Source organism: Microcaecilia unicolor, chromosome 3, assembly GCF_901765095.1.
Source record: "Microcaecilia unicolor chromosome 3, aMicUni1.1, whole genome shotgun sequence".
NCBI lineage: Eukaryota > Metazoa > Chordata > Amphibia > Gymnophiona > Siphonopidae > Microcaecilia > Microcaecilia unicolor.
Genome location: NC_044033.1, coordinates 444,018,387 through 444,041,558, shown reverse-complemented (window position 1 = coordinate 444,041,558; position 23,172 = coordinate 444,018,387). Strand labels below are relative to the sequence as shown.

The window sequence follows — 23,172 nt, the reverse complement described above, 5'->3', positions numbered from 1 at the left end:
TTTCCATTGAAATGGGCCGGTGAGTCTTTTTGTTATTTGGGGGGTGTTATTGTCTACGGAGACCTCGAGATTATATCGATTGAATGCCAATAGGTTGTTAAAAGACACTAAGCTTCATTTTGAAAAATGGAGTCATTTACCTTCTTTAATGGAGAAGATCAAAATGATTATTTTTCCTTGCTGCCTTTATGTTTTTACAAGTTCTACCATTGTGTCTTTTGTGGAAGGATTTATAGCTGTTAAACAGGCAATGTAGAATATTTTTTTTTTTTTTTTGGGGGGGGGGGGGGGGGGGGAAGTAAATCGAAAATGCGTGTAGACTACCTTTATGATTCCTGGCCAAGGGAGGTTTAGGCTTCCCTTGCCTTAGGCGGTATAACCAGGCTTGTCTTCTGTGGCACCTTAGGGATTGGCTGTTTGATACTGAGTAGTTTACTCCTACACAATGGGAAAGGAAATTGTTTACACCTTGGCACTTGAATTATCTTTGCATGCCCAGACAAAAAATTTGCCTTGCTCTTGCAGCAGGAGTATATTGCTGCAGCCACTGAGAGGCATTTGGCGGGTTCTTTTGAACTGCTGGAATCAGAATCTGAATGATTTATTATCATGTAGGGGTAATGCTGAGTTTCAACCAGGAATGGAGCCCGGACTGTTTAAGAAATAGTCGAATATAGGTATTGTTTTGATTGAGCATTTTCTGAACAAGGAAGGTCCTTTCTACTCTTTTTTGGAATTATAGCAGTGACTGTCCCTAACTCACACAGATTATTTTGCTTATAGGCAGCTACATCACTATTACTCTAGATTAGATCAGCTGTGCATATGAGGATGGGTCAGAAAGTTCAAGATTTTTTACAGGGGGATGTGTTTGGCCAGGTTTCTATTTCAGGTTTACACAGAGCTTTGGTTTCTCTTCTCCCTCCTCAGGAGTATGGTCCTCTTAAGGAGGCTTGGAGTACAGAATTTGGGTATGAACTGAAAGGGGTAGATTTTTAAAAAATTGATTAAAGCTATTCCAAAGCAGGTTGGTAATGCTGAACCTTCAGGAGAGTCAATATCGAGTATTCCACAAGGCATATATATCACAATATCAGGCTGCCAGAGTGGGACGGGTGCCGGTTTGTCAATGTCCCAAATGTCAGCGGGAGACAATACCTTTTTTCATGCTTTTTGGCGATGTGGTGGCATTCAAGTATTTTGGAGGTCACTTCATCGCTATTTGGGTACTCTTTTCAGTCATGATCTAGTCTTTTCTCGGAAGGGAGTTTTATTGAATAAATAGGAGGCATATGGGAACGCGGATAAAAATTCACGCTTACTACTCAGTAAAGATTATGGATTGGTGAAGAAGTGCATACTTAAGCACTGGATGCAAGAGGAGCTTCCATCTTTCTAGTACTGGAAAAACAGATGTCATGCCTTAATGGTATGGGAAGCACGGGCTGCTAGGAATTCCCCAAAAGGAAGAAGGGCTTTCATGTCTATCTGGAATTGTTACTTGCAAACTATCTCCCATAAAGCAAGAAGTGCTGTATTGAATGGGTTTCAGAGTGTTTCCTAAATTGGTACTGTTACACTAGGGTTCCCTACTTAGGTAGGGGAGGGAGGATCAGGAATAATACTTGATATCCTTTCAAAGATGGCCTGGTGTCATAAGAATGCAGACACCGGGTCATCTCAGTTGTATTTTTTAATTGATGGGTTAGGGTAGGGTTGGGGTAAAGGGGGTGATCTCGAATTAAACTGGTAAAATTCGAACTGGAAAGTAGGGTTTTTTTTATTTATTGCATTTGTATCCCACATTTTCCCACCTATTTGCAGGCTCAATGTGGCTTACATAGTTTTGTTAACATTGTCATTCCAGGATATCGGATACAGTTAGTATTGTGCAGAGATTAAGTAGGGAAGAGAGAAGAAGGAGGGAGTGGTTAGGGTAGTTTTAGAAGGTGGGCTTTCATAACTGAGTGGGTTGTGAGGTGGATTATTGAGGTTATCGGTTATTGTGGGGAAAGGCGGTAATGGGAGGTTTTTCATAAAATGGGATCATATGTTATTCTCTTTTGCTAGCTTATTTTTTTTATTTTATTTATCATTTTACTTAATTACATTCACATTTAACACATAAATGTAAGGAAAAACAGAAATTAATATAAAGGAAAAAGAAAACATTTTCTCTCATCAATATATAGTATATAATTGTCCACAATTGGGAGATCCAAGATCAGGAAAACAATCTCAAAGAAAATAAGAAGAACTCAAAATGGTTAATCTTACAATTCACATTTTCTGAGGGAGGAAGATTAATCGGTAATTGCAGCCGGTAGAGTGGTAACTAAAGGAAGTTGCTGCAGAGGGTTCTTCATCTGTTCTTTCAACTCCACAAACTCTTGTAATTTCTTAGGTTCAACAAATAAGTAATAAGGAAATAAAACACTTACAAGGGAATCGCACTAGGAGGGTCCCACTTAGGGCAATGATTTCTGGCTTAAAAGTCAAGAATTCACACCTCCTAGTCTGCAATTCCCTTGATATGTCAGGAAATATGTTCATCTTTGAACCCAAAAAACTATCAGCCATGTGTCGGAAATACAATTTCAAAACATTGTTCCTATCTAAATCAAAGGCGAAAGTCATTAATAATATAACTCTATCTGTAATTTCTGATTTTTCCAAAATGTCAATTAAGTTCACATCTCTTTTCTCTGATAAAGAAAATTTTAAGGGAAATATAAATCACTTTAGACACCAGAGGGTGGATATCAGAAGGTATTTGCAAAATATCACAGAAATATTTCTTCAACAGTTCAGTAGCTGATATATAGGATATTATAGGAAAATTTATCATTCTCAAGTTATTTTTCCTTAATTGGTTCTCCAGAAATTCCAATTTTTACAAGAAGCATGGCTGTCCATTACCAAATTAACTGATTTTCGTAGCTTATTATTATGTAACTGCTTGAAGTCTTTGTTTAGGCTTGTTTTTCCATTGCTAGATGTTGGGTGCTTTGATCCTGAATAAATACTATTACACCTTTAAAAAACACTGTACAAGCAAACCAGATTCAGGAATATATAAATACAATGTATAAATTACTTTTCTAGAAATTTCTGTCCACCTTCACAGGTTTATACTTTTAAAATTCATTCTAAGTAATCATATAGCAGTGAGATGGCTTGTTTCCTGCCAGCTTTATAGCAAGGGTACATCTGTTTTTATTGGCTTGCTGATATGCTTCTCTATAGATCATTTGGCATCCTCAGGACAGGCTAGCACATCCAAAATTTCTTTAATCTATGATTTCAAGATCTGGTCAAAGTCTCTTTTTGTCTTTGCTGTTTAGCCCAAAGCTCTGGCACTGAAAGAAAGAAGGATATTTCTCTCATTGTCAATCACCTCCGAGCTCTCCTACATTTTGTCAATGAATGCAAAAAAACCCAAAAAGCTATCTTAAACTTCTTTGTATTACATTTGCCCCATAGGTTGCCATTCCTTATAAAAGTAAAACTAATGTTTTCAATAAGAATATTCGTGTTGACTCTTATTATGATGTTATAGGAACTGGAAGCAAAATTGTAAGGTCCTAAATTAAACAGCATACTAAAGTTTCTCCAGATTTGGAAAAAATATGATGGTCTAGTGGCCTGCAAAATGCTTTAGATCTAGTGGTACAAAAGTATTTGCCTTTGCAATGCCTGAAATACAGTAGTCACTGCAGTACAGCAAAAACAGCATGATGTTGCTAGCAGAAGAGAGTTGAAGCTAGTGTTACAGAGAATAAGCACAGCAAGAAAAAGACAGCAGCAATGGAATTTTAAGTAGGGGGGAGAGAGAGAGAGAGAGAGAGAGAGAGAGAGAGAGAGAGAGAGAGAGAGAGAGAGAGAGAGAGAGAAAGAACAGTAGTGTATTCCCCTAGAATGTGAGATTAATATCAGTAGGGGAGAAGAGACAGATACAGACAGGATAGGATGGGAAGAAACAACATCAGATGAAATCTTGTTCCTTTCCTATCCAAAGTGTAAAAGCAGGAGTTCATCTTTTCTTAGCAAAACTAAATGCAATCATATCAAGTACAAATTATCCTTACAGTGTTTCTTATATGATTGTGGATTTTAGCTGTGTCAGTTGTGCTCTTACAATTACATACATGTGTGTATGTGGGGGGGGGGGGGGGGATTTGATAAAAGGACATTTATATGAAACTTTTAAAAAAGGCCCGTTTCTGACACAAATGAAACAGGGGCGTATCTGAACTGCGGCGGTAGGGGGGGCCAGGGCCAGAGTGAGGGGGCACATTATAGCCCCCCCCCCCGCCGCCGCCGCCGCCGCCGCCATTGCCGATCCCCCTCCCCCCAGCCGCTACCATTGCCAACCCTCCCCCTCCGTTGCTCGCTTACCTTCGCTGGCGGGGGACCCCAACCCCCGCCAGCCGAGGTCCGCGTCCTCCTGCCGCTGCCGGCTGCCTTTGGTGCTTTCATTTGTCCATTGAAGCTGGCGCCAACTAAAGTTTCTTTTGACTCTGACGTCGCTGCACGTTGTACGTGCAGGACGTCAGACTCAGACAGAAAATGTTTCTGAGTCTGACGTCCTGCACGTACAACGTGCAGCGACGTCAGACTCAAAAGAAACTTTCATCGGCGCCAGCTTCAATGGACAAATGAAAGCACCAAAGGCAGCCGGCAGCGGCAGGAGGACGCGGACCTCGGCTGGCGGGGGTTGGGGTCCCCCGCCAGCGAAGGTAGGCGAGCAACGGAGGGGGAGGGTTGGCAGCGGTAGGGGGGTCCAGGGCGAAATCTGCGGGGGCCCAGGCCCCTGAGGCCCCACGCAGATACGCCCCTGAAATGAAATGAGCGCTAGCAAGGTTTTCCTCGGAGTGTGTATGTTTGAGAGAGTGTATGTGAGAGTGACTGTGTGTGAGAGAGACAGTGAATGTGTGAGTGTGTGTGTGAGAGAGAGAGAGAGAGAGTGAGTCTGGGTGCGAGGGTGTCTGTGAGAGAGAGAGAGAGAGAGTGTGTGTGTGAGAATGAGAGTGTGTGCAAGTGCGTATGTGAGACACAGTGTGAGAGTGTGTTTCACACAGATACAGTGTGTGCGAGAGAGAGTGTGTGTGAGACACAGACTCTCTGTGAGACTTGAGTGTATGAGACCAAGAGTGTGTGAGTGACTGTGTGACACATAGAGAGTGAATGTGATACAGTATGAGACATAGAGTGTGTGAGAGACAGTGTGTGAGAGTGAGAGAGAGAAAGACATTGTGAGAGAGAGAGTGTGTGTGCGACAGAGACACCTCCCTAACCCCCTCTCTGGTGTCAGCCCCCCCTCCCCCTCTCTCTGGTGTCAGGCGCCCACTCTCTCTCTCTGGTGTCTGAGCGTTATTGTGCAGGATGCTGAGCTCTGGCTGTGCTTCAAGGAACTGACCAATCCTATTTAATAGAATGCACCTCCAACATTCTGAAGCCAAGAAATCTCGTGTGGTTGGTCACTTCTGCTTGTGACGAACCCGGAAGTACATGTCAATTCAGGAGATGGATACAGAGAGCAGGAATGTTTTAGTTATTAATGACATAGTTAGAACAGGGAAGAGGCTGAAATGATTAAAAGATAAGTTCTCCATTTTATCAATAGACATATACATACACACAGATGAATAGAGACTAAAATAAAATCTGAAATATTTTGGGACAGATGATTTAAGTTTATGGTGAAGCTACATTCAACAAATTTTATTGACTGTTACTCCCCCCTCCTCCTATTTCTTTTTTTAAAAATGAAGGTCTGCTAGCATTACTTGTGTTGTTCTTGGAAACATTTGATTGCTATTTTATAAAGGCAACATAGATACCTTTCTAACAAATTTGATAAGTGGTATATAAAATTAAATTAAATAAATAAGTTTTAAAAAGAACTATGGAACAGTTATGGAACGCATTGCCGCTCAACTTAAAGACTATCTATGAAGTAACTAATTTTCATAAAGCGCTGAAGACCCACCTCTTCAACAAGGCATACCACAATGATCAGCAAGTGCAAATGTAACACACCTCCACTTTGCCTATAATCAGAACTGTTTCTCTCTTATATCTGCTTAATTAATTTCTTGTTTATCCAATTGATAAATTTCTATTATGTCATCCATGTACTCTATGTAACACTAATTGTTATCCTCCACTCTATTATCTACCAATAACGATATATGTAAACCACATTGAGCCTGCAAATAGGTGGGAAAATGTGGGATACAAATGCAACAAATAAATAAAATAAATAAACTTCAACTTTATAGAATAGGCACCCAAAACAATCCCTAATAGTAAGTAAATGATTTCACACAAATGTATAGCTGCTCCAAAGGTGTAAACGTATACATGTATTATTCTATGAATGCACTTGTGTATTTTATTAAAATATAGGTATAAGGGGTATAGACTAATTCAACATGTGTATCACAAATCTTGAACTGACCAAGCTTGTGGTACAGGCCTGTGATGTCACATGAATTCTCTGTGATAGAAACGGATACCCTGCCTTGCATCAGATCAAGGTAGTGACTGTGACCCTGGTAGAACAGTATGTTCTCTGACTCGTCTATGAACCAAACTGGAAAAGTGAAGGAGATCTTGGAGAAGGCTATTGTTTATGCTGTTCCAGATCAATTGGAGTCTTGTACCCTATTTTTGGTATATCTTAAGATGATGTGGACAACATCTATGTGGTTGGTTATGGGAAATAGTTGACAGTAAGAAGCCAATTATCATATATCATGTTATGATATGAAGAATACATAATAACATAGTAAATGACGACAGATAAAGACCTGTACGGTCCATCTAGTCTGCCCAACAAGATACTTTATATATATACCCAAGTTTGATTTGTCCTTGCCTTTCTCAGGGCACAGACCGTAGAAGTCTGCCCAGCACTGTTCTTCTACTAAGTTCTGAAGCTAACATCGAAGCCCCTTAAAATTTACACTCCAGCCCATCCCTATCTATTCAGTCACGATCAAGGCATAGACCGTAGAAGTCTGCCCAGCTCCCGTTTTGCTTCCCAATTACTGGCATCGCCACCCAATCTCCACTATGACTGAAAAAACCCAGCATATAAGGTCATACAGGGATCAGCCAGTCAGCCAGAGAAGAGGGATCACCTCAAAGTACCAGCTTGAAGTTCCATCTCAGGTGAACAGGCCTGCTATTCCTCCACCTGCTACTAAAGGAGAAGACTGCACTGCCATCTACAGGTCATACTGTCATTATATTCACATCAGAATGAATTATTTGGTACCAGTCTGGGAAATGAAGTGTGTGTGTTGTACCAATACTGAGTTTGTCTGTGCTTACCTGTATTAGACTTTAGTGTTCAGTAGAACTTGAACTGTTTCTATATTTCAGTACTGCTTGTTTTTATTTCTCTACAAAATAAAGTGAAGTTACTTACCTGTAGCAGGTATACTCCGAGGACAGCAGGCTGATTATTCTCACAACTGGGTCGTCATCTGTGTTAGCCCGGAAACTGGCATTTGCAATAGAAAAACTTTGCCAGAGCACGCACTTCAGTTAAGTCCAGAAGCATAAACAAATAAACAACTCCAAGGGGAGGTGGGCGGGATTGTGACAATAATCAGCCTGCTGTCCTTGGAGAATACCTGTTACAGGTAAGTAACTTTGCTTTCTCCGAGGACAAGCAGGCTAGTTGTACTCACAACTGGGGTATCCCTAGCATCCAGGCTCACGCAAAACAATAAACAGAGGTTAATTGGGCCTTGCAACGGCGAGGACATAACATAGATTAACCTCAAACTATATACAACTAGCAGAGAGTGCAGCCTGGAACAGAACAAAACGGGCCTAGGTGGGTGGAGTTGGAATCTAAACCCCAAACAGATTCTGCAGCACCGATTGCCCAAACCGATTGTCACGTCAGGTATCCTGCTCAAGGCAGTGATGTGAAGAGAATGTGTGGACTGAAGACCACGTTGCAGCTTTGCAAATCTCTTCAATGGAGGCTAAGTGAACCACCAACGCAGCCATGACTGACATTATGAGCCGTGACATGGCCCTCCAGATTCAGCCCAGCTTGGGCATAAGTGAAAGATATGCAATCTCTTAGCCAATTGGACATTGTGCGTTTTCCGATGGCAACTCCCCTCCTGTTGGGATCAAAAGCCACAAACTGGGCGGACAGTCAGAAGGGATTCGTCGACTCCACGTAAAAGGCCAATGCTCTCTTGCAGTCCAAGGTGTGCAAGCTGCTTTCGCCAGGGTGGGCAAGAGGGACAAGGAAAAATGTTGGCCAGACAATTGACTGGTGCGGATGGAACTCCGACATCACCTTCGGAAGGAACTTAGGGTGCGTGCGGAGAACTACTCTGATGTGATGAAACTTAGTATAAGGTGCATCCACTACTAGGGCCTGAAGCTCACTGACCCTACGAGCTGAAGTAAAAGCCACCAAGAAAATGACCTTCCAGGTCAAGTACTTCAGATGGCAGGAATTCAGTGGTTCAAAAGGAGCTTTCATCAGCTGGGTGAGAACGATGTTGAGATCCCATGACACTGGAGGAGGTTTGACAGGGGGCTTTGACAAAAGCAAACCTCTCATGAAGAGAACTAAAGGCTGTCCAGAGATAGGCTTACTCTCTACATGTCGATGATAAGCACTAATTGCACTGAGATGAACCCTTACGGAGTTTGTCTTGAGACCAGACTCTGCAAGTGTACAAGGTATTCAAGCAGGGTCTGAGTAGGACAAGAAAAAGGATCTAAGGCCTTGCTGTCACACCAGACGGCAAACCTCCTCAATTTAAAAGAGTAACACCTCTTCGTGGAATCTTTCCTAGAAGCAATCAAGACCTAGGAGCAGGGGCATGGCCAGACCTCGCGGTGGGAGGAGGCCACAGCCCGAGGTGGGGGGGCACATTTTAGTCTGCCGCCCCACCGTCTTGTCGCTTCCCCTCACCTCCTCGTCACTCCCTTTCACCTCCTCGCCACTCAGTTTCACTTAAAGAAACTTGCAGGACGTCAGGAGGAAGAAAGAGCACAGGGCACGGAATGCGGCACACCGGAGACCGGCACTGAAGAAGGCTTCGGCTGGTGGGGGTTGGCGACCCCCCACCAGCAAAACTAGGGGCCTGTATGAAATTTGCAGGGGCCCAGGCTCCCGTGGTCCCACCTAGCTACGCCCCTGCCCAGGAGACACCCTCTAAAAGACCCAAGGAGGCGAATTCTAAGTTCCCAACATCCAGGACGTGAGAGCCAGAGACTGGAGGTTGGGATGTAGAAGCGACCCCTCGTTCTGAGTGATGAGGGTTGGAAAATACTCCAATCGCCACAGTTTCTCGGAGGACAACTTTAGAAGAAGAGGGAACCAAATCTGACATGGCCAAAAAGGCACAATCAAGATCATAGTTCAGCGGTTTTGCTTGAGTTTCAGCAAAGTCTTCCCTACTAGAGGTATGGGAGGATATGCATGCAGAAAGCCTCTTCCCCAATATAGGATAAAGGCTTCCAATGCTAGTCTGTCATGGGCCCAAAGCCTAGAACAGAACTGAGGTATTTTGTGGTTGATTTGAGTAGCAAAAAGATCCACTGAGGGGGTGCCCCACGCTCGGTAGATCTTGCGGGGATATGCGCATGTTTAGAGACCACTCGTGAGGTTGCATTACCCTGCTCAGCCTGTTGACCAGAATGTTTACGCCCGCCAGATAAGTGGCTTGGAGAAACATGCCTTGACGGCGTGCCCAAAGCCACATCTGGATGTCTTCCTGACACAGTGGGCGAGATCCGGTGCCTCCCTTCTTTGTTGACCTAGTACATTGCAACCTGATTGTTTGAATCAAGATAATTTGTTTGGACGGCCGATCTCTGAAAGCCTTTAGAATGTTCCAGATCGCTCGAAGCTCCAGAAGGTTGATCTGAAGACCAGTTTCCTGGATGGACCAAGCTCCTTGAGTGAGAAGCCCATCTACATGAGCTCCCCACCCCAGGAGAGATGCATCTGTCATTAGCAATTTCTGCGGCTGAGGAGTTTGGAATGGACGTCCCATGATAAAATTGGTTTAAATGGTCCACCACCAAAGAGAGTACTGGAAGTTGGTGGACAATTGGATGACATCTTCTAGATTCTCCACAGCTTGATACCACTGGGAAGCTAAGGTCCACTGAGTGGATCTCATATGTAGACGTGCCATGGGTATTACATGAACCGTGGAGGCCATGTGCCCCAAGAGTCTCAACATCTGATGAGCTGTGATTTGCTGAGATGCTCAAACAGCGGACACCAAGGGCAGAAAGTTGTCTACTTGTGCCTCAGGGAGATAAGCTCGAGCTGTCTTCATGTCTAGCAATGCTCCAATGAAATCCAATTTCTCAACAGGAGAGAGGTGGGACTTGGTGTAATTTATTATGAACCCTAGTAGTTCCAACACCTGAATAGTCATCCGCATGGATTCCTGAGCACCGTCCTCCGAGGTACTCTTCACCAGCCAGTCGTCGAGATAAGGGAACACATGCACTCCCAGTCTGCATAGCGACGCTGCGACTACTGCTAGGCATTTTGTGAATACTCTGGGAGCAGACGCCAGGCCACATGGCTGTACGCAGTACTGAAAGTGCTGCATTCCCAGCCGAAATCAAAGATACTTCCTGTGAGCTGGGAGTATTGGAATGTGTGTGTAAGCATCCTTTAAGTCCAGAGAGTATAGCCAATCGTTCTTCTGAATCATGGGAAGAAGGGTGCCCATGGAAACCATCCTGAACTTTTCCCGTATCAAGAATTTGTTCAGGGTCCTTAGGTCTAGGATGGGACTCATCCCCGTCTTCTTTTGTACAAGGAAGTACCTGGAATAGAATCCCAGCCCTTCCTCCCCTGGTGGAACGGGTTCGACCGCATGAGCCTGCAGAAGGACGGAGAGTTCCTCTGCCTGTGCTGGGAGTTGTATGAATGAGCATTCTGGAGATCTGGATTCTAGACTGTGTGTGTATCCTAACCAGACTATTTGAAGAACCCACCTGACGGAGATTACGAGAGGCCACCTTTGGTGAAAAAACATTAACCTCCCTCCAACCGGCAAGTTGTCCGGTACAGAGCCAATCAAAAGCCCATCCCTTGCTTGTGCTGGGGAGCAGCAGGGGCCTTAGGCGCACACTGTTGATAAGAACAAGCACGCTGGGGCTGAACCTGAATAGGCTGTCGGGACACTGGAGTGTACCTAAGCCTAGCATAGGAATAGGGAGCTCTCCACGCCCCCCCCCCCCCCCAAAAAAAAACCTCCTAGTTAAGGAGGCTGTAGCAGAAGGCGCCTGGCGGGTGAGAGAAGCCATAGCATCATTGTGCTTCTTGATCTGGTCTACCAGGTCTTCCACCTTCTCTCCGAAAAGATTATCCCCCCAGCAAGGTACATCCGCCATCCTCTGCTGGACCGAATGGTCTAGGTGAGAGACACGCAGCCATGAGAGTCTGTGCATCACTACACCTTGAGCAGAGATTCTGGAAGCCACATCAAAAGTGTCGTAAGCATCCCTGGCCAGGAATTTAATGCCTTCTGCTGCCTGACCACCTGGCGAAAAGGCTCAGCCTGTTCTGGAGGGAGAATATCAATCAAGGTAGACAGCTGCCTCACCGAGTTCCACAAGTGAATGCTCATGAAGAGCTGGTAAGATTGGATACCGGCAGCGAGCATAGCGGTCTGAAACGTCTTCCTCCCCAAAGCGCTGCGTATGCCTTGTAGCGCTATAGAAATGCTAAATAGTAGTAGTAGTAGAATCCAAGGTCCTAGCTTCTGTGCCTGGGGGTGCTGAGGCATAGTCTCTAGTACTCTTGGCTCTCTTGAGGGTGGAGTCCACCACCACCGTGGAGTAGTGGGGTAACTGAGACCTCATCAACCTAGGTTCACCATGGATCCGATACTGGGAATCAATCTTCTTAGGGATCACGGGACCAGACAGAGGGAATGACCAGTTTCACATAAGGACTTCCTTCAGTACCTTATGCAAAGGAGCAGTTACTGCCTCCCTTAGGTGGAGAGGTGTAGTCCAGGACCTCGAGCATCTCAGCCATGGGCTCATCCTCCACTTCCATAGGGAATGGAACGGCCTCAGACATTTCCCGTACAACCGATGAGAAGGAGAGGCTCTCGGGAGGAGACAGTCTCTTTTCAGGTGGAGGGGAAGGTTCAGAGGGAATCCCAAAAGACTCATCGGAGGAAAAGTACCTGGGCTCTTCCTCTAACTCCCACGAGCGCTCCTCCTCAGTATCAGAAAGCACTTCCCCCTAAGGGAGCTCCGAGACTGAGCCTGCCTTGACGCCGAGGACCTACGTCCTCGATGGCGACGTCAAGGTGCTGACGCCAGCATGGACTGCAGTGAAGCTTCCTCCACTGACGTTGATGGGGAGTCGACCTGGGTGGCAGCCGACACCGGAGCCACAAGCATCACTGAGGCCGTGGACCTCACTACAGGTGATGGGCCAGACGCAACTGCAGAAGACGGCACGGCAGGCGCAAGCACCCCCCGACGCCAAAGCAGACTGGCGCAGCAGTCCTTCCTGAAGCTCTGGAAGGCCCAGATGCGCTCATCGAGAGCCCCCATCGGAGAAGGCTGGGGGGGCCGGTTGTCAGTGGCAGAATTGGTTGAGGCTCAGGAGCAGGAACCGGACTGCTAAGAGACCAATGCATCGGCACCTCATGTATGGAGAGGGAGCTTTCCCATCCAGCACAAACGCTTCTCGGGTTCCGAATAATTCAACGCCCCAGAACTACCGGCACCGTGTGTCGATGGAGAACAGTGAAGGTGCTTCTTACCCTTCGCTCGATGCCCGTCACTGAGGCTCCTTGGTGCCGACGAGGATGATGTCAAATCCTCACGTCTCCTCGGGGTCGGGTCCTGTACAGGAGGAGGCCTCGAGTTAGATGGAGACACACTCGATGCCTCACTGCTCCCAGCATGTGGAGTCCTCTCAGCAGCCATGCGTACCTCTTGCTCTCGACATCGATGCTTCCCTTGATGTTGACGCTGATTCCGAAGACTTTGGTTGCAATGCCGATGTCGAAGGACCGGACCGAGTAAAAATTTCTCTCTTTGGGCTTCTCGAGCAAGTTGGGTCCTTTTCTTCATACAAAGACAAAGGGCACAATGAGCTGGGCTATGGTCGGGCCCAAGGCACTGGATACACCAAGAATGGGTATCTGTACCTCAGATGGTCTGGTTACACCGTTTGAAGCCGCTGGATGTCTTCGATGACATGGAAGGAAAAACCGCACTGGCAAAATCAAAGGACTCGATTGTGCCAAAGTAAAAAGGACACAAAAAGGGTAGAAACCGACCACCGTTGAAAAAGAAAGGAAACTTATACAAAAGAAAAAATTAACTTGGAAAATAAAGGAAACTTTTTTTTTTTAAATGAAGAAAATAAATGAGAGAAAACAAATGACTAAAAGTCAAATAAAAGAGTAGGCTCTTTTCCCGGGCACTGAACAAAGAGCACAGAATTAACCTGCTGCTCCTCATTGCGGAAAAAAAGAAATTTAGGTATGCGCTTGCTCGGCGGGAAGCCAGTCCGTGCATGAGCAGTGCATGCTGCACGCGTGCCATAAGGCTCTAACAAAGTTTTTCTTTTTGCTATTGCAAATGTCATTGACCCAGTTGTGAGAACAACTCAGTTTGCTTGTCCTCGGAGAAATCAGTTACCCCTGTGATTCTGAGGGACCATATCTTTAATCAATATACTAGTAAAACATGCCCGTTTCTGGAGCAAATGAAACGGGTGCTAGCAAGGTTTTCCTACCGAACCCCCCCTCCCTACCCACCCCTTCGGCATTGTGAAGCCACTTACCGCCATTGCTCCGCACCTCGTCAACGCACGCCACCTTCATCCACTGACGCCATTGCTCCGCCCTCGATCTTTGACGCCATTGCTCCGCCCTCGACATCATCACGTTTGACGCGAGGGCGGGGCCCAGACACAGTGATTTCGGTGGCTTCATCACCACGAACCCTTCGAACCCGAAGGAAGTGCCCGCAGGAAGTGACACTAACGTCAGTGTCCTCAGAACGTTGAGGGTGAGTTTTATTATATAGGATAAGGGGGTTTGAGTGCTTGGGACCAATGATCAGGTAGAAACATAGAAACATGTCAGCAGACAAGGGCCAAAAGGCCCATCCAGTCTGCCCATCCTCAGTAACCACTAGCTCTTCCTTTCCTAAGGGATCCCACATGCCTGTCCCACGCTTTCTTAAATTCCAACACTGTCCTCGTCTCCATGACCTCCACCAGAAGGCCATTTCACGCATCCACCACCCTTTCCATGAAAGAGCATTTTCATAGATTCCTCCTAAGCCTATTTCCTCTTAACTTCATCGTATGTCCCTTCATTCCAGAGATTTCCTTCATTTGAAAAAGGCTCACCTCCTGTATATTAATGTCACTGAGGCATTTAAATGTCTCAATCATATCGCCTCTCTCCCACTTCTTTTCCAACGTATACATGTTGAGGTTGCTAAGCCTGTCCCTATATGTTTTATGACCGAGAATGTTTACCAATTTTGTATCTGCCCTCTGAACCGCCATTCTGTTTCTATCCTTCTGTAGGTGTGCTTGTTCTCTAGACGTAGTGCTGTTATTTGCATATTCCTGTCTGTACAACTTAGGGTGTCACCAGTATCCCCCACACATGCATATATCTCAACTCCACCCCAGCTTTTCCTACGCTCCATCCCACTCCCCTGGATACATACACACCATCTTGTCAGCATGCTTGTATGCACATATTCAGCTGCTCAAATTTATAAGACCCATTTCTTTCATGCTTTATTCATGGGAAAAAGGTTTATAAAATGACCTCATGATGAAATATCTGCTTATTTTAAGTATTCCGATCTCAAATTTGTGCTAATTATTTTAATTTAAAAGTTAATATCAGAAATTTTATATTAAACAGCTGTCTTGACAATAGCATTTAAGTCATGAAGCTGACCAACAGGAAAGAACATGTGAAGGATGAAAGGCATTAAAAAGTCTTAGCTAGATTTTTGGCACTTAGTACTCAACAAATTATTATTGGACTTGAAAATTCTTTAAAATTCCTCCATACAGACATCAGAGAGGGATTAACTGGCTTAGAGATGTATATAATCTAATATTAGCTGTTAAGAGGCTCAAAAGTGCTCCTTGTCAAACATGCAGTACTTCCCTCCCAGCAATGACAATTTCAGTAATTGTCACTAACAGCAAGAATAAGGAGAGGAAAATCTATTTTTAAGCAATTCTCTTTACTCGCTGTTAAACATGAAGTTTAGCACACTTGTGCAAATTTACCACATCCCATCAATTAATGAAAAAGGGAAGGCAGAATCATCAATTTATGTTAAATCTTTTTTTATTGAAGAATTCAATAGACAGTCAAATAATACGTCTCACTTCAATTTTCAAACAAGTTCAACCCCTAATCTGGTCCACACACAGTCCCATCCCAAACCCTATCTATGTATAGGTTGAAATCATGGTATAATAGAATACTAACAAAGGCCCATGAAGATGAGCGACTTGATAATTATAAATATAGTAGTATATGATGTTTACAGAGTTTCCCATTTGTGTGCGATTGTTGAACCAATTTGTTTAAGCAATTGGAATTCCCCCTCTACTCCCTAACCCTTATCTTTCAAAATATAATTATGAGTTAGGCTAACACAATACATGCCTAACAAACATTACTGCTGTCCCATGACAATCTAGAATAAAAATCACAGTGAAACCATAAAGCTGAGTCTGTGAGTTTGTCTATAAGAGAACATATCTCACCGCCCACCGTAAACCATATATGAACCACATTAATCTCCACCTCTCCCTCTCAACCCCACATACCCTCTTAGCTCAGGAAATTCCTGGTAAATAACCACAAATATAAACCCTCAAAACCCTCCACCGATTCAAGAGCACAACTTGTCAAAATATACAAATCCCTTCTCCCCTCCCAAACCCTTCTTAGAATCCCCATTACAACCCTGTGGGGGGCTGGACTCTGATAACCACCCAGGGCAACAGCAAGTTCAAGATAACTCGTACAAAACCTATGAAAAACCAAACCATGTACCCCTTAACTATGGAGGGACCAAAAAAATAAAACCTCTCAACTCCCGCAGACAGACCCAACTGTGATCCCTATAAAGTATTCAGGATAAAACTATGAACTTTAGGGGAGAACGAAAAAATATATGGTTCCCAGATATTCAAGAAGCTCTTTTTACTCCAGAAAGATGTCCCAACCCCTCTACGCTCCGATAACAAATGTTGATGTAACAAACTCCACCAACCCCAATAAGATGGGGAATCTGGTGTAGTCCACACCCTGAGAATAGACTGCTTACCCAAGAGAGCTGCCTTGTGAAGAAAACTGCGACCCCCTTCCCTCTGAAAGGGAAATGCCTCATATTTATCTAGTAAGAAACCAGAACAGAGAGTGGAATGGCCAAGTTCAGCACTCCTTCTAAATAATGGACCAACTGTAACCAAAAGTGGCAAATCACTGAACAGTCCCAAAAGGCATGAAAAAAAGAGTTGTGATGGGACAAACTTTTTTAGCAAAGTGGAGTATCGATGTCACCCATGTGAAACAGTTGAGTTTGAGAAATATAAGCTTGATATAGTATTTTGAACTGACACTCCTGTAAATCAGTCACCCATAAGAGACGTGGGATGCGAGCCACCAGAACTGCCAGATCTAGAGAATCTGGTGATCTATGTACCCCCTCTGTCTAGTGGGCCACAACTGGTTGATATTGATGGTTGATATTGAATAGAAGGGGTGACGGCAAGTGATGTCTGGTGTAGGGAGGAGACAAACTCGATCCCTATGATCCAGTGTGAAAAATGAATATACCCAATCCCAGTGGCCCGCCGCCAGGCAGCCCTATCTAGAGTAGAGACATAGTGGCAAAGCTGCTGATGAGCAAAACAGTCAACTAGATGAGTAAGCTGTCCATCCCATAATTCCTTCAATAACATCATTGATCCGTCAGGATGTAACACATAATCTAACCTTCTGATACCTAGATTTTACAAAAGTGATTTGCTACAGTAGAGGCTATTGACCGGTTTCTGGTAATCTAATACAAAATGTGAATTGGCAATAGCCCAATATTACTCAAACCAGTTGTGCTTTTAAAGATATGAATTTCTACTAAATGGAAGAGAGCCTTCAGAAACCAAAGTGTTTCTTTGGTCTAAACACCAAGATAAAACAATTATTGCAAATTTTGTTGGTGTTTGATTTCTATCATGGGGCTACTCATTCCGTGAATTTTAATTATCTTTTTTTCTTTTCCTTTTTTTTTTTTGCAATTAAGATATGGCACTATTTTAAATCTGTATTTGTATTGGACCAAAAAATCTGTGCCAAAGTGCCAAGTAATGGAAATTAACTTAAATTCTCTAATCCACAGCAAAATAAAAAGTACTTAGCTTGTAAAGTTCAATGTGCAATCAAATACTGTCTCTTGACTTGTGAGGTAAATCCTTAGAAGGTACTTGCAATAAAAAAAAAAAGAAGGTGCCATGGGGAAAAATATGCCCTTTCCAACCTATGAGGGATAAAATCTTCCGTATTCAGCAACCAGTCTCCCAGATGTCTTGCCAAACAAGCCTGATTATCAATATAAATCCAGAAGCCCAAGGCCATCAAGCAAGACCAAGCCCCCCCCCCCAACAAAATGGGGATAACCCTCTTTGCAAAGTCTAGAGGTCCTTCCTACGCAGCCTAAGGGGGAGCATCTGAAGCACATATAACCATTAGGGAAATTTAACCATCTTATATAAATGAGTTCTCCATGAAGCCCTAAAGGCAATGTTTTCCAGTTGGACAAATGAGCCAGAGTGTAGGGTCTGGCAACACTGAGACCTGAGACCATAAAACTGTGTTGAACGCATAGAAAGACAAATCCCAAGGTATTGAAACGAATGTGTCACCCAACACAAGGGGAACTCGCCCACCCATGCCCTGATTATATTGTCTGAAGACATGAAAGCCAACGATTTTTGATGGTTAAGGCGAAAGCCAGAAAAATCTCCTTATTCCTGAAAAAGAGCAAGTAACGCCTCTAATGAAGGCTGAGGATCAGTAAGATGGACTAATAAATCATCTGCAAAAGCAGAAATTTTGAAGGTCTGTTTCCCAAAGGACACACCTCAGATTTCAAGATGAGCAACTAATTCTCAAATAAATGGATCGAGTGCTTACACAAAAAGAAAAGGGGAAAAAGGGCAGCCCTGATGTATACTCCGATAAATCCCAAATGACATGGAAGAGACCCCATTAACCCATATGGTCGCTAAAGGATTTGAATAGAGGGCCCGCACCACATCTAGAAAAAAAACAGAAATATAAGCCTGTAACACCTTAAACAAAAAGGACCAATAGACCCAGTCGAAAGCTTTCTCTGCATCAAAACTAACGAGAAGAGAGGGAGTGTTACGTTGTTGGGCTAGTTCCAATGAGACCAGGATCTTTCGCAAGTTTTTAGATGCCGACCTACCCCATACAAAGCCCACTTGGGACTCCTCCACTAAATATGGAAGAATCCTCGCTAGGCGATTAGCCAGCAGTTTAGCAAATAACTTGGCCTCAAAATATATTAAAGATATAGGCTGATAAGAATTTACACGCACAACTAAGCATATTCTGTAACGTGAAGTGTGTAAATTCTAAGTTGCATCATTGAAAAGAGGGCGAGGACATGGGCAGGGAATGGGCAGGTCATGGGTGTTTCTCAAATCTATGCGCATTATTTTAGAATACACCCAGCCTGCGCCTAATTAAGGCGCTGGGATTTATACCAAGTTTTACTTGGCGCAACTACCTGGGACTAAATTTAGTCACGTGAATGGGCACTCGGCGTATTCTATAATCCATGTGGAAACTTGGGCTTATTCTATAAAGTACGCCATATATAGAATCTAGTCCTATATACAGGTACTTTCTCTGTCCCTAGTGAGCTCGCAATCTAAGTTTTTGTATCTGGGGCAATGGAGGGTTAAGTGACTCGTCCAGGGTCACAAGGAGCTGCAGTGTGAACTTAAACCCAATTCCCTAGGATCTAAGTCCAGTGAACTAACCATTAGGCTACTCCTCTCCCAAGATCCAGGACTGACAGTCCTTGTTCTTCCTATAGACTTAAAGAGGTTATTTTAGAAATCATATTAGTGTATAAATGGGCTCTTATAAAATTAGGTCAAGTACTTGTACAGTAGGCATGCTCAGGGACAGTCATGATTTACATGCATATTTCACAAATAATCACTAACATTTACATCTGATCCCCAGCATGTGTAAATGTCCATTCCTTCAATCTAGGCATGATTTCTGCAGGACTTGTACTAGTATTTTATAAAGACAAATAGATGCCCGTATGTCTTCATAAAAGAGGCCAAAATAGGCACCTTCCTGACCCATTAACCTATATGCCCTGTTATAAAATTACTTCCAGGTGTCCTTATCAACCTATTACTGGTTATTTCTTAGGGCCTTTCTGTTACTGCAATTCTGTCATATTGCCTGTATCCTGGAATCAGTTTTATTTTTGTATTCTCCATTCTAACTCTCTGAAATATATATGCTCTTTTGATACTTCAGACTATACTGCTGAAGTATGTTGCATACAAATTAATACATTATTCAAACCAAATTTTTTTTTTTTTTTTTTTGGGGGGGGGGGGGGGGCAGGCTACATTCTTTGTAATTTATGATAACTTTTACTGGACAAGCATCTCTTTTCAAATGTCAATGTAGTGATGTCCCTGAGGAATCAGTGTACTTGTGACCATAACCTATAATATGGTAGCTGTTATTCAGCTAGGGAGACACAAACATCTGGATCTATTTATCAAAGAGTAAATGAAGAGCATTAGGAATGAGTGCAATTCTCAGGAAAGCTAGAGGGAATGCAGATAAGTATAAGAATGTGGGAGGATACCTTCATGATAATTTTGCAGTCATGTAAATATAAAAACAGATGAATTTTCTCTGCATTTCTCCACATGCATAATTAAATTAAAAAAGAAAGGAGAAGAAATCATTGCTGATACCACATAGCAGTGTGTCATCCCTAGTTATAAATTTCCTCTTGGTTAATAGCAAAAATAAATAAATTACACAAGCAAAACGTAGATTCAAACTTCTTAGATTTATATATTACAGTTCTGAATGATGGGGGAAAGGAAAGTTTAAAGCACAATATTTAACTTAAATTCTTTATATAGAGTAGTATATTCTCTTAAGTGTAGTACCTATATGTAGGCAACAAAGAAGTTACATAAAAGAATAAAACCAGTGCACAACAGAAAGGAAGACTATTATACCATGCATGTGGCAGACTTAAATATATATTTTTAAATCTATAAAACATCTAGGTCCAAAACCATTTTTTAAACTTTTGTTTTTCAATAGTTTCTATATATGAAATTTAGTTCATAGAAAATAAATCTGCACAAATGAGGAGCACAAGTCTACCTTTCCAGCTTGTGCTCAGAATATAATATATGCAGAGTCCTACCAGGCCATATTGCCATGGGCTGCGTTGTCAAGGTGACAGAGTAGCTCCAGGGTTTGAGGGTTGCTCGATGAATCATCAGGGGATTCATGACTGCCTGATTCCAATTCCTTCGGCATCTTCCATACTGCCGCACATGTCATGACTTTACTGTCTGAAGCTAATCAACAGAGAATAATGTCAACAGATCACTGGATGTAGGACACATTCTATATACAGTGCACCAACAATCACACAAACCTATAAGCAATTTACATCTGCTGTGTAAAATATTTAAGCTGTTCAATAAGCCGTGCTCACCAGGGTGCAGAACACCGATAAAGGTGCAAATCTCTAGGCAGCCATCAGCACTGTGTAGGATTTCTAATTAGCATACATTTAACCCAATTTCCCATTTTGTAAAACAATGTTCGCTGCTAGAAAACTATTTAATTCTTATGAAAATTGTATTTTCCTTAAGGTCTTTTACTTCATTCCTTTTCTAGTATGAAACTTCCATGGATACATTGCAATACTTTTCATTTACTTGCTGCAGTACTGCTTGCCAATCTCATTTGTATATGTAACCCTAAGTTACCCTAAAAATTACTCTAATTAAGAAAATGAAATCTTTTCATACTTTTCCCCAAGACACACACACTAACCAATGGATAATACATTTTACACAAATATTGTTTATTTAGATATCATTGTACATGTGAAGAGACTAAAGTCTGAAAGCAAGTATTTCATACTAAAACCATCTACAAAGGTAATTAGTTCTAAATGTCCAGAGCTGTCTAAAAGGGGCTTTCCTATTCAGTGCACAAAAACACAGAACACTGTAGAATGGAACACAATCCATAAAGGTCATCTTCTTAAATAATGAAGAAAAACAGTCAAAAAAGCTGTGAATTTAAGCAGAACTTGGCACACAGATAATATTTGGCTCTAAACATTTTGCATCCTTAAGTTGCTTGTAAAGATGCTGATGTGACAGTTTACAGGTAGATTCTGTTTACAATGAACATCAATCAAGCCCGAAGCAGAGAAATAAAGGGCAAGTTTGCTAGGAATTGGCAGGTCAGTACAAGGATATCTGATAATTCAAGGGGGACAAAACATGAATAATGAAAGAATTTGCCAGTGGATATTGTAATAAGCAATGCAGAACGACTAGACTGGATTTAGATTATAGCTATATGGGGACTTGTCAGCCAGCATTATAATTTGCAGCTGTTCAATCATCCGCTTTTTGTTCATGGAGCGCCACTTGCTGAATAAACCTCAGATTGCCTCAGCAGCCTGGTCTAGTGTATATATTCCAACACAGTCAGGATCTTACGACACAATGGTCAGAGCATTCCCTAAACATACTTTTCTTTATGAATGAGCATTTAGATGTTATAGGGAAATTATCATTCCTACAACATACCTTAAAACTGGTACCAGTAATTTTCCTTTTTGTTTTTTTTAAAAAGGAACTGTATGGATCCCCAGAGCTTCTAAATGTTTGAAATAAAAACAAATACTAACAAACAAGAAGTCTATAGGCTTTGTTACTGCAGCAAAGTCTTCTATCTTTTCTGCATGATTTACAGACCACATGATCTATACATCTCTGTATGAACCATTACAAGCAGCTTGTCTTTTTGTTTTCAGTTATGCATTCCCCTCTATGTTTAACCTTGAAGCCCCACTGAAAATGCTTCCTACATCATTGCCCGCAGATCTACAGGCAGGAGCTTGTGGAGTCGTGAGCTTCAGCGTCTGACAGGCGCTGCTCTTTGATCAGCTCAGGTGGTGCAGAGCCAGCCGGCTGCAGTTCTTCGGTTGCCCAGGGAACACCAAGCGAAGTGTGTATTTCCTGAATTGGCGCAGGAGGCTCTTCTGCACCATTGCCATGGTGCCTCTCGCTGTGCAGAGCTGAAACAGCATAGCTGCTATAGCTACAGCACAGCTGGTGCCCATTAATGCTCTCTGTATGACAGGAACAAGCAGCTAGCTTTAAAAACATCCTTCTCTTCAGCTTGATAAATAGAAGGGCTTATCATTTTAACTAACTAATGAACAGAACATCCTTCTGCCTGAATGAAATGAAGAAAGCGAAATGAATATGCCACTGCTCAATTTTAGGGCAGCAGGCATTCATTTAAAATGCACCATGCTGAATTCCTGACGTGTCCTCACGGAAAGGATATCTTGAATCCTCAAGTTAACCTACCCTATTACGATTCAAAAAAATATCATATGCATAACCAAGGCTATGCTAGATATCATTCAGATACCAAATTGCTAGAGAGACTATAAAATGGACTAATGGACTAACCTTCTCCCCAAACTATATAAACTTTTAAAATTTAAAATCAAATATTAAAATTCACTGTTCCACCTGGCACAAATTAGACAATTTGCATTTTATACCTATTCCAGGCAAGAATGATAAATGTTATATGCTCACTTTCCATGGAAATGTCCTTTGAGAGTACAACTCACAGACTACATCCTGCTCTCCCACTGCTTTAGGTTTAAGTTTCTGGATATTAATGAGGAACGGACAAAAGCTAAACATGAACAGTTGAAGAGACAGAAATGCATCCATGATTACAATCTGACCTACTCTGCATACCTACTATGGAAGCTCTCTCTACA

General features: G+C 42.8%; 1 protein-coding gene across 1 annotated transcript in view; it reads right to left on the bottom strand.

The window, feature by feature from the left end:
• Nucleotides 1-23,172, bottom strand: part of EIPR1 (EARP complex and GARP complex interacting protein 1) — a 329,744-nt gene that overhangs the window by 164,413 nt on the left and 142,159 nt on the right. The window contains exon 4 of the mRNA XM_030198922.1: nucleotides 20,545-20,701. Within this exon, the coding sequence (XP_030054782.1) occupies nucleotides 20,545-20,701 (157 nt within the window). The remainder of the gene's footprint in view (nucleotides 1-20,544; nucleotides 20,702-23,172) is intronic.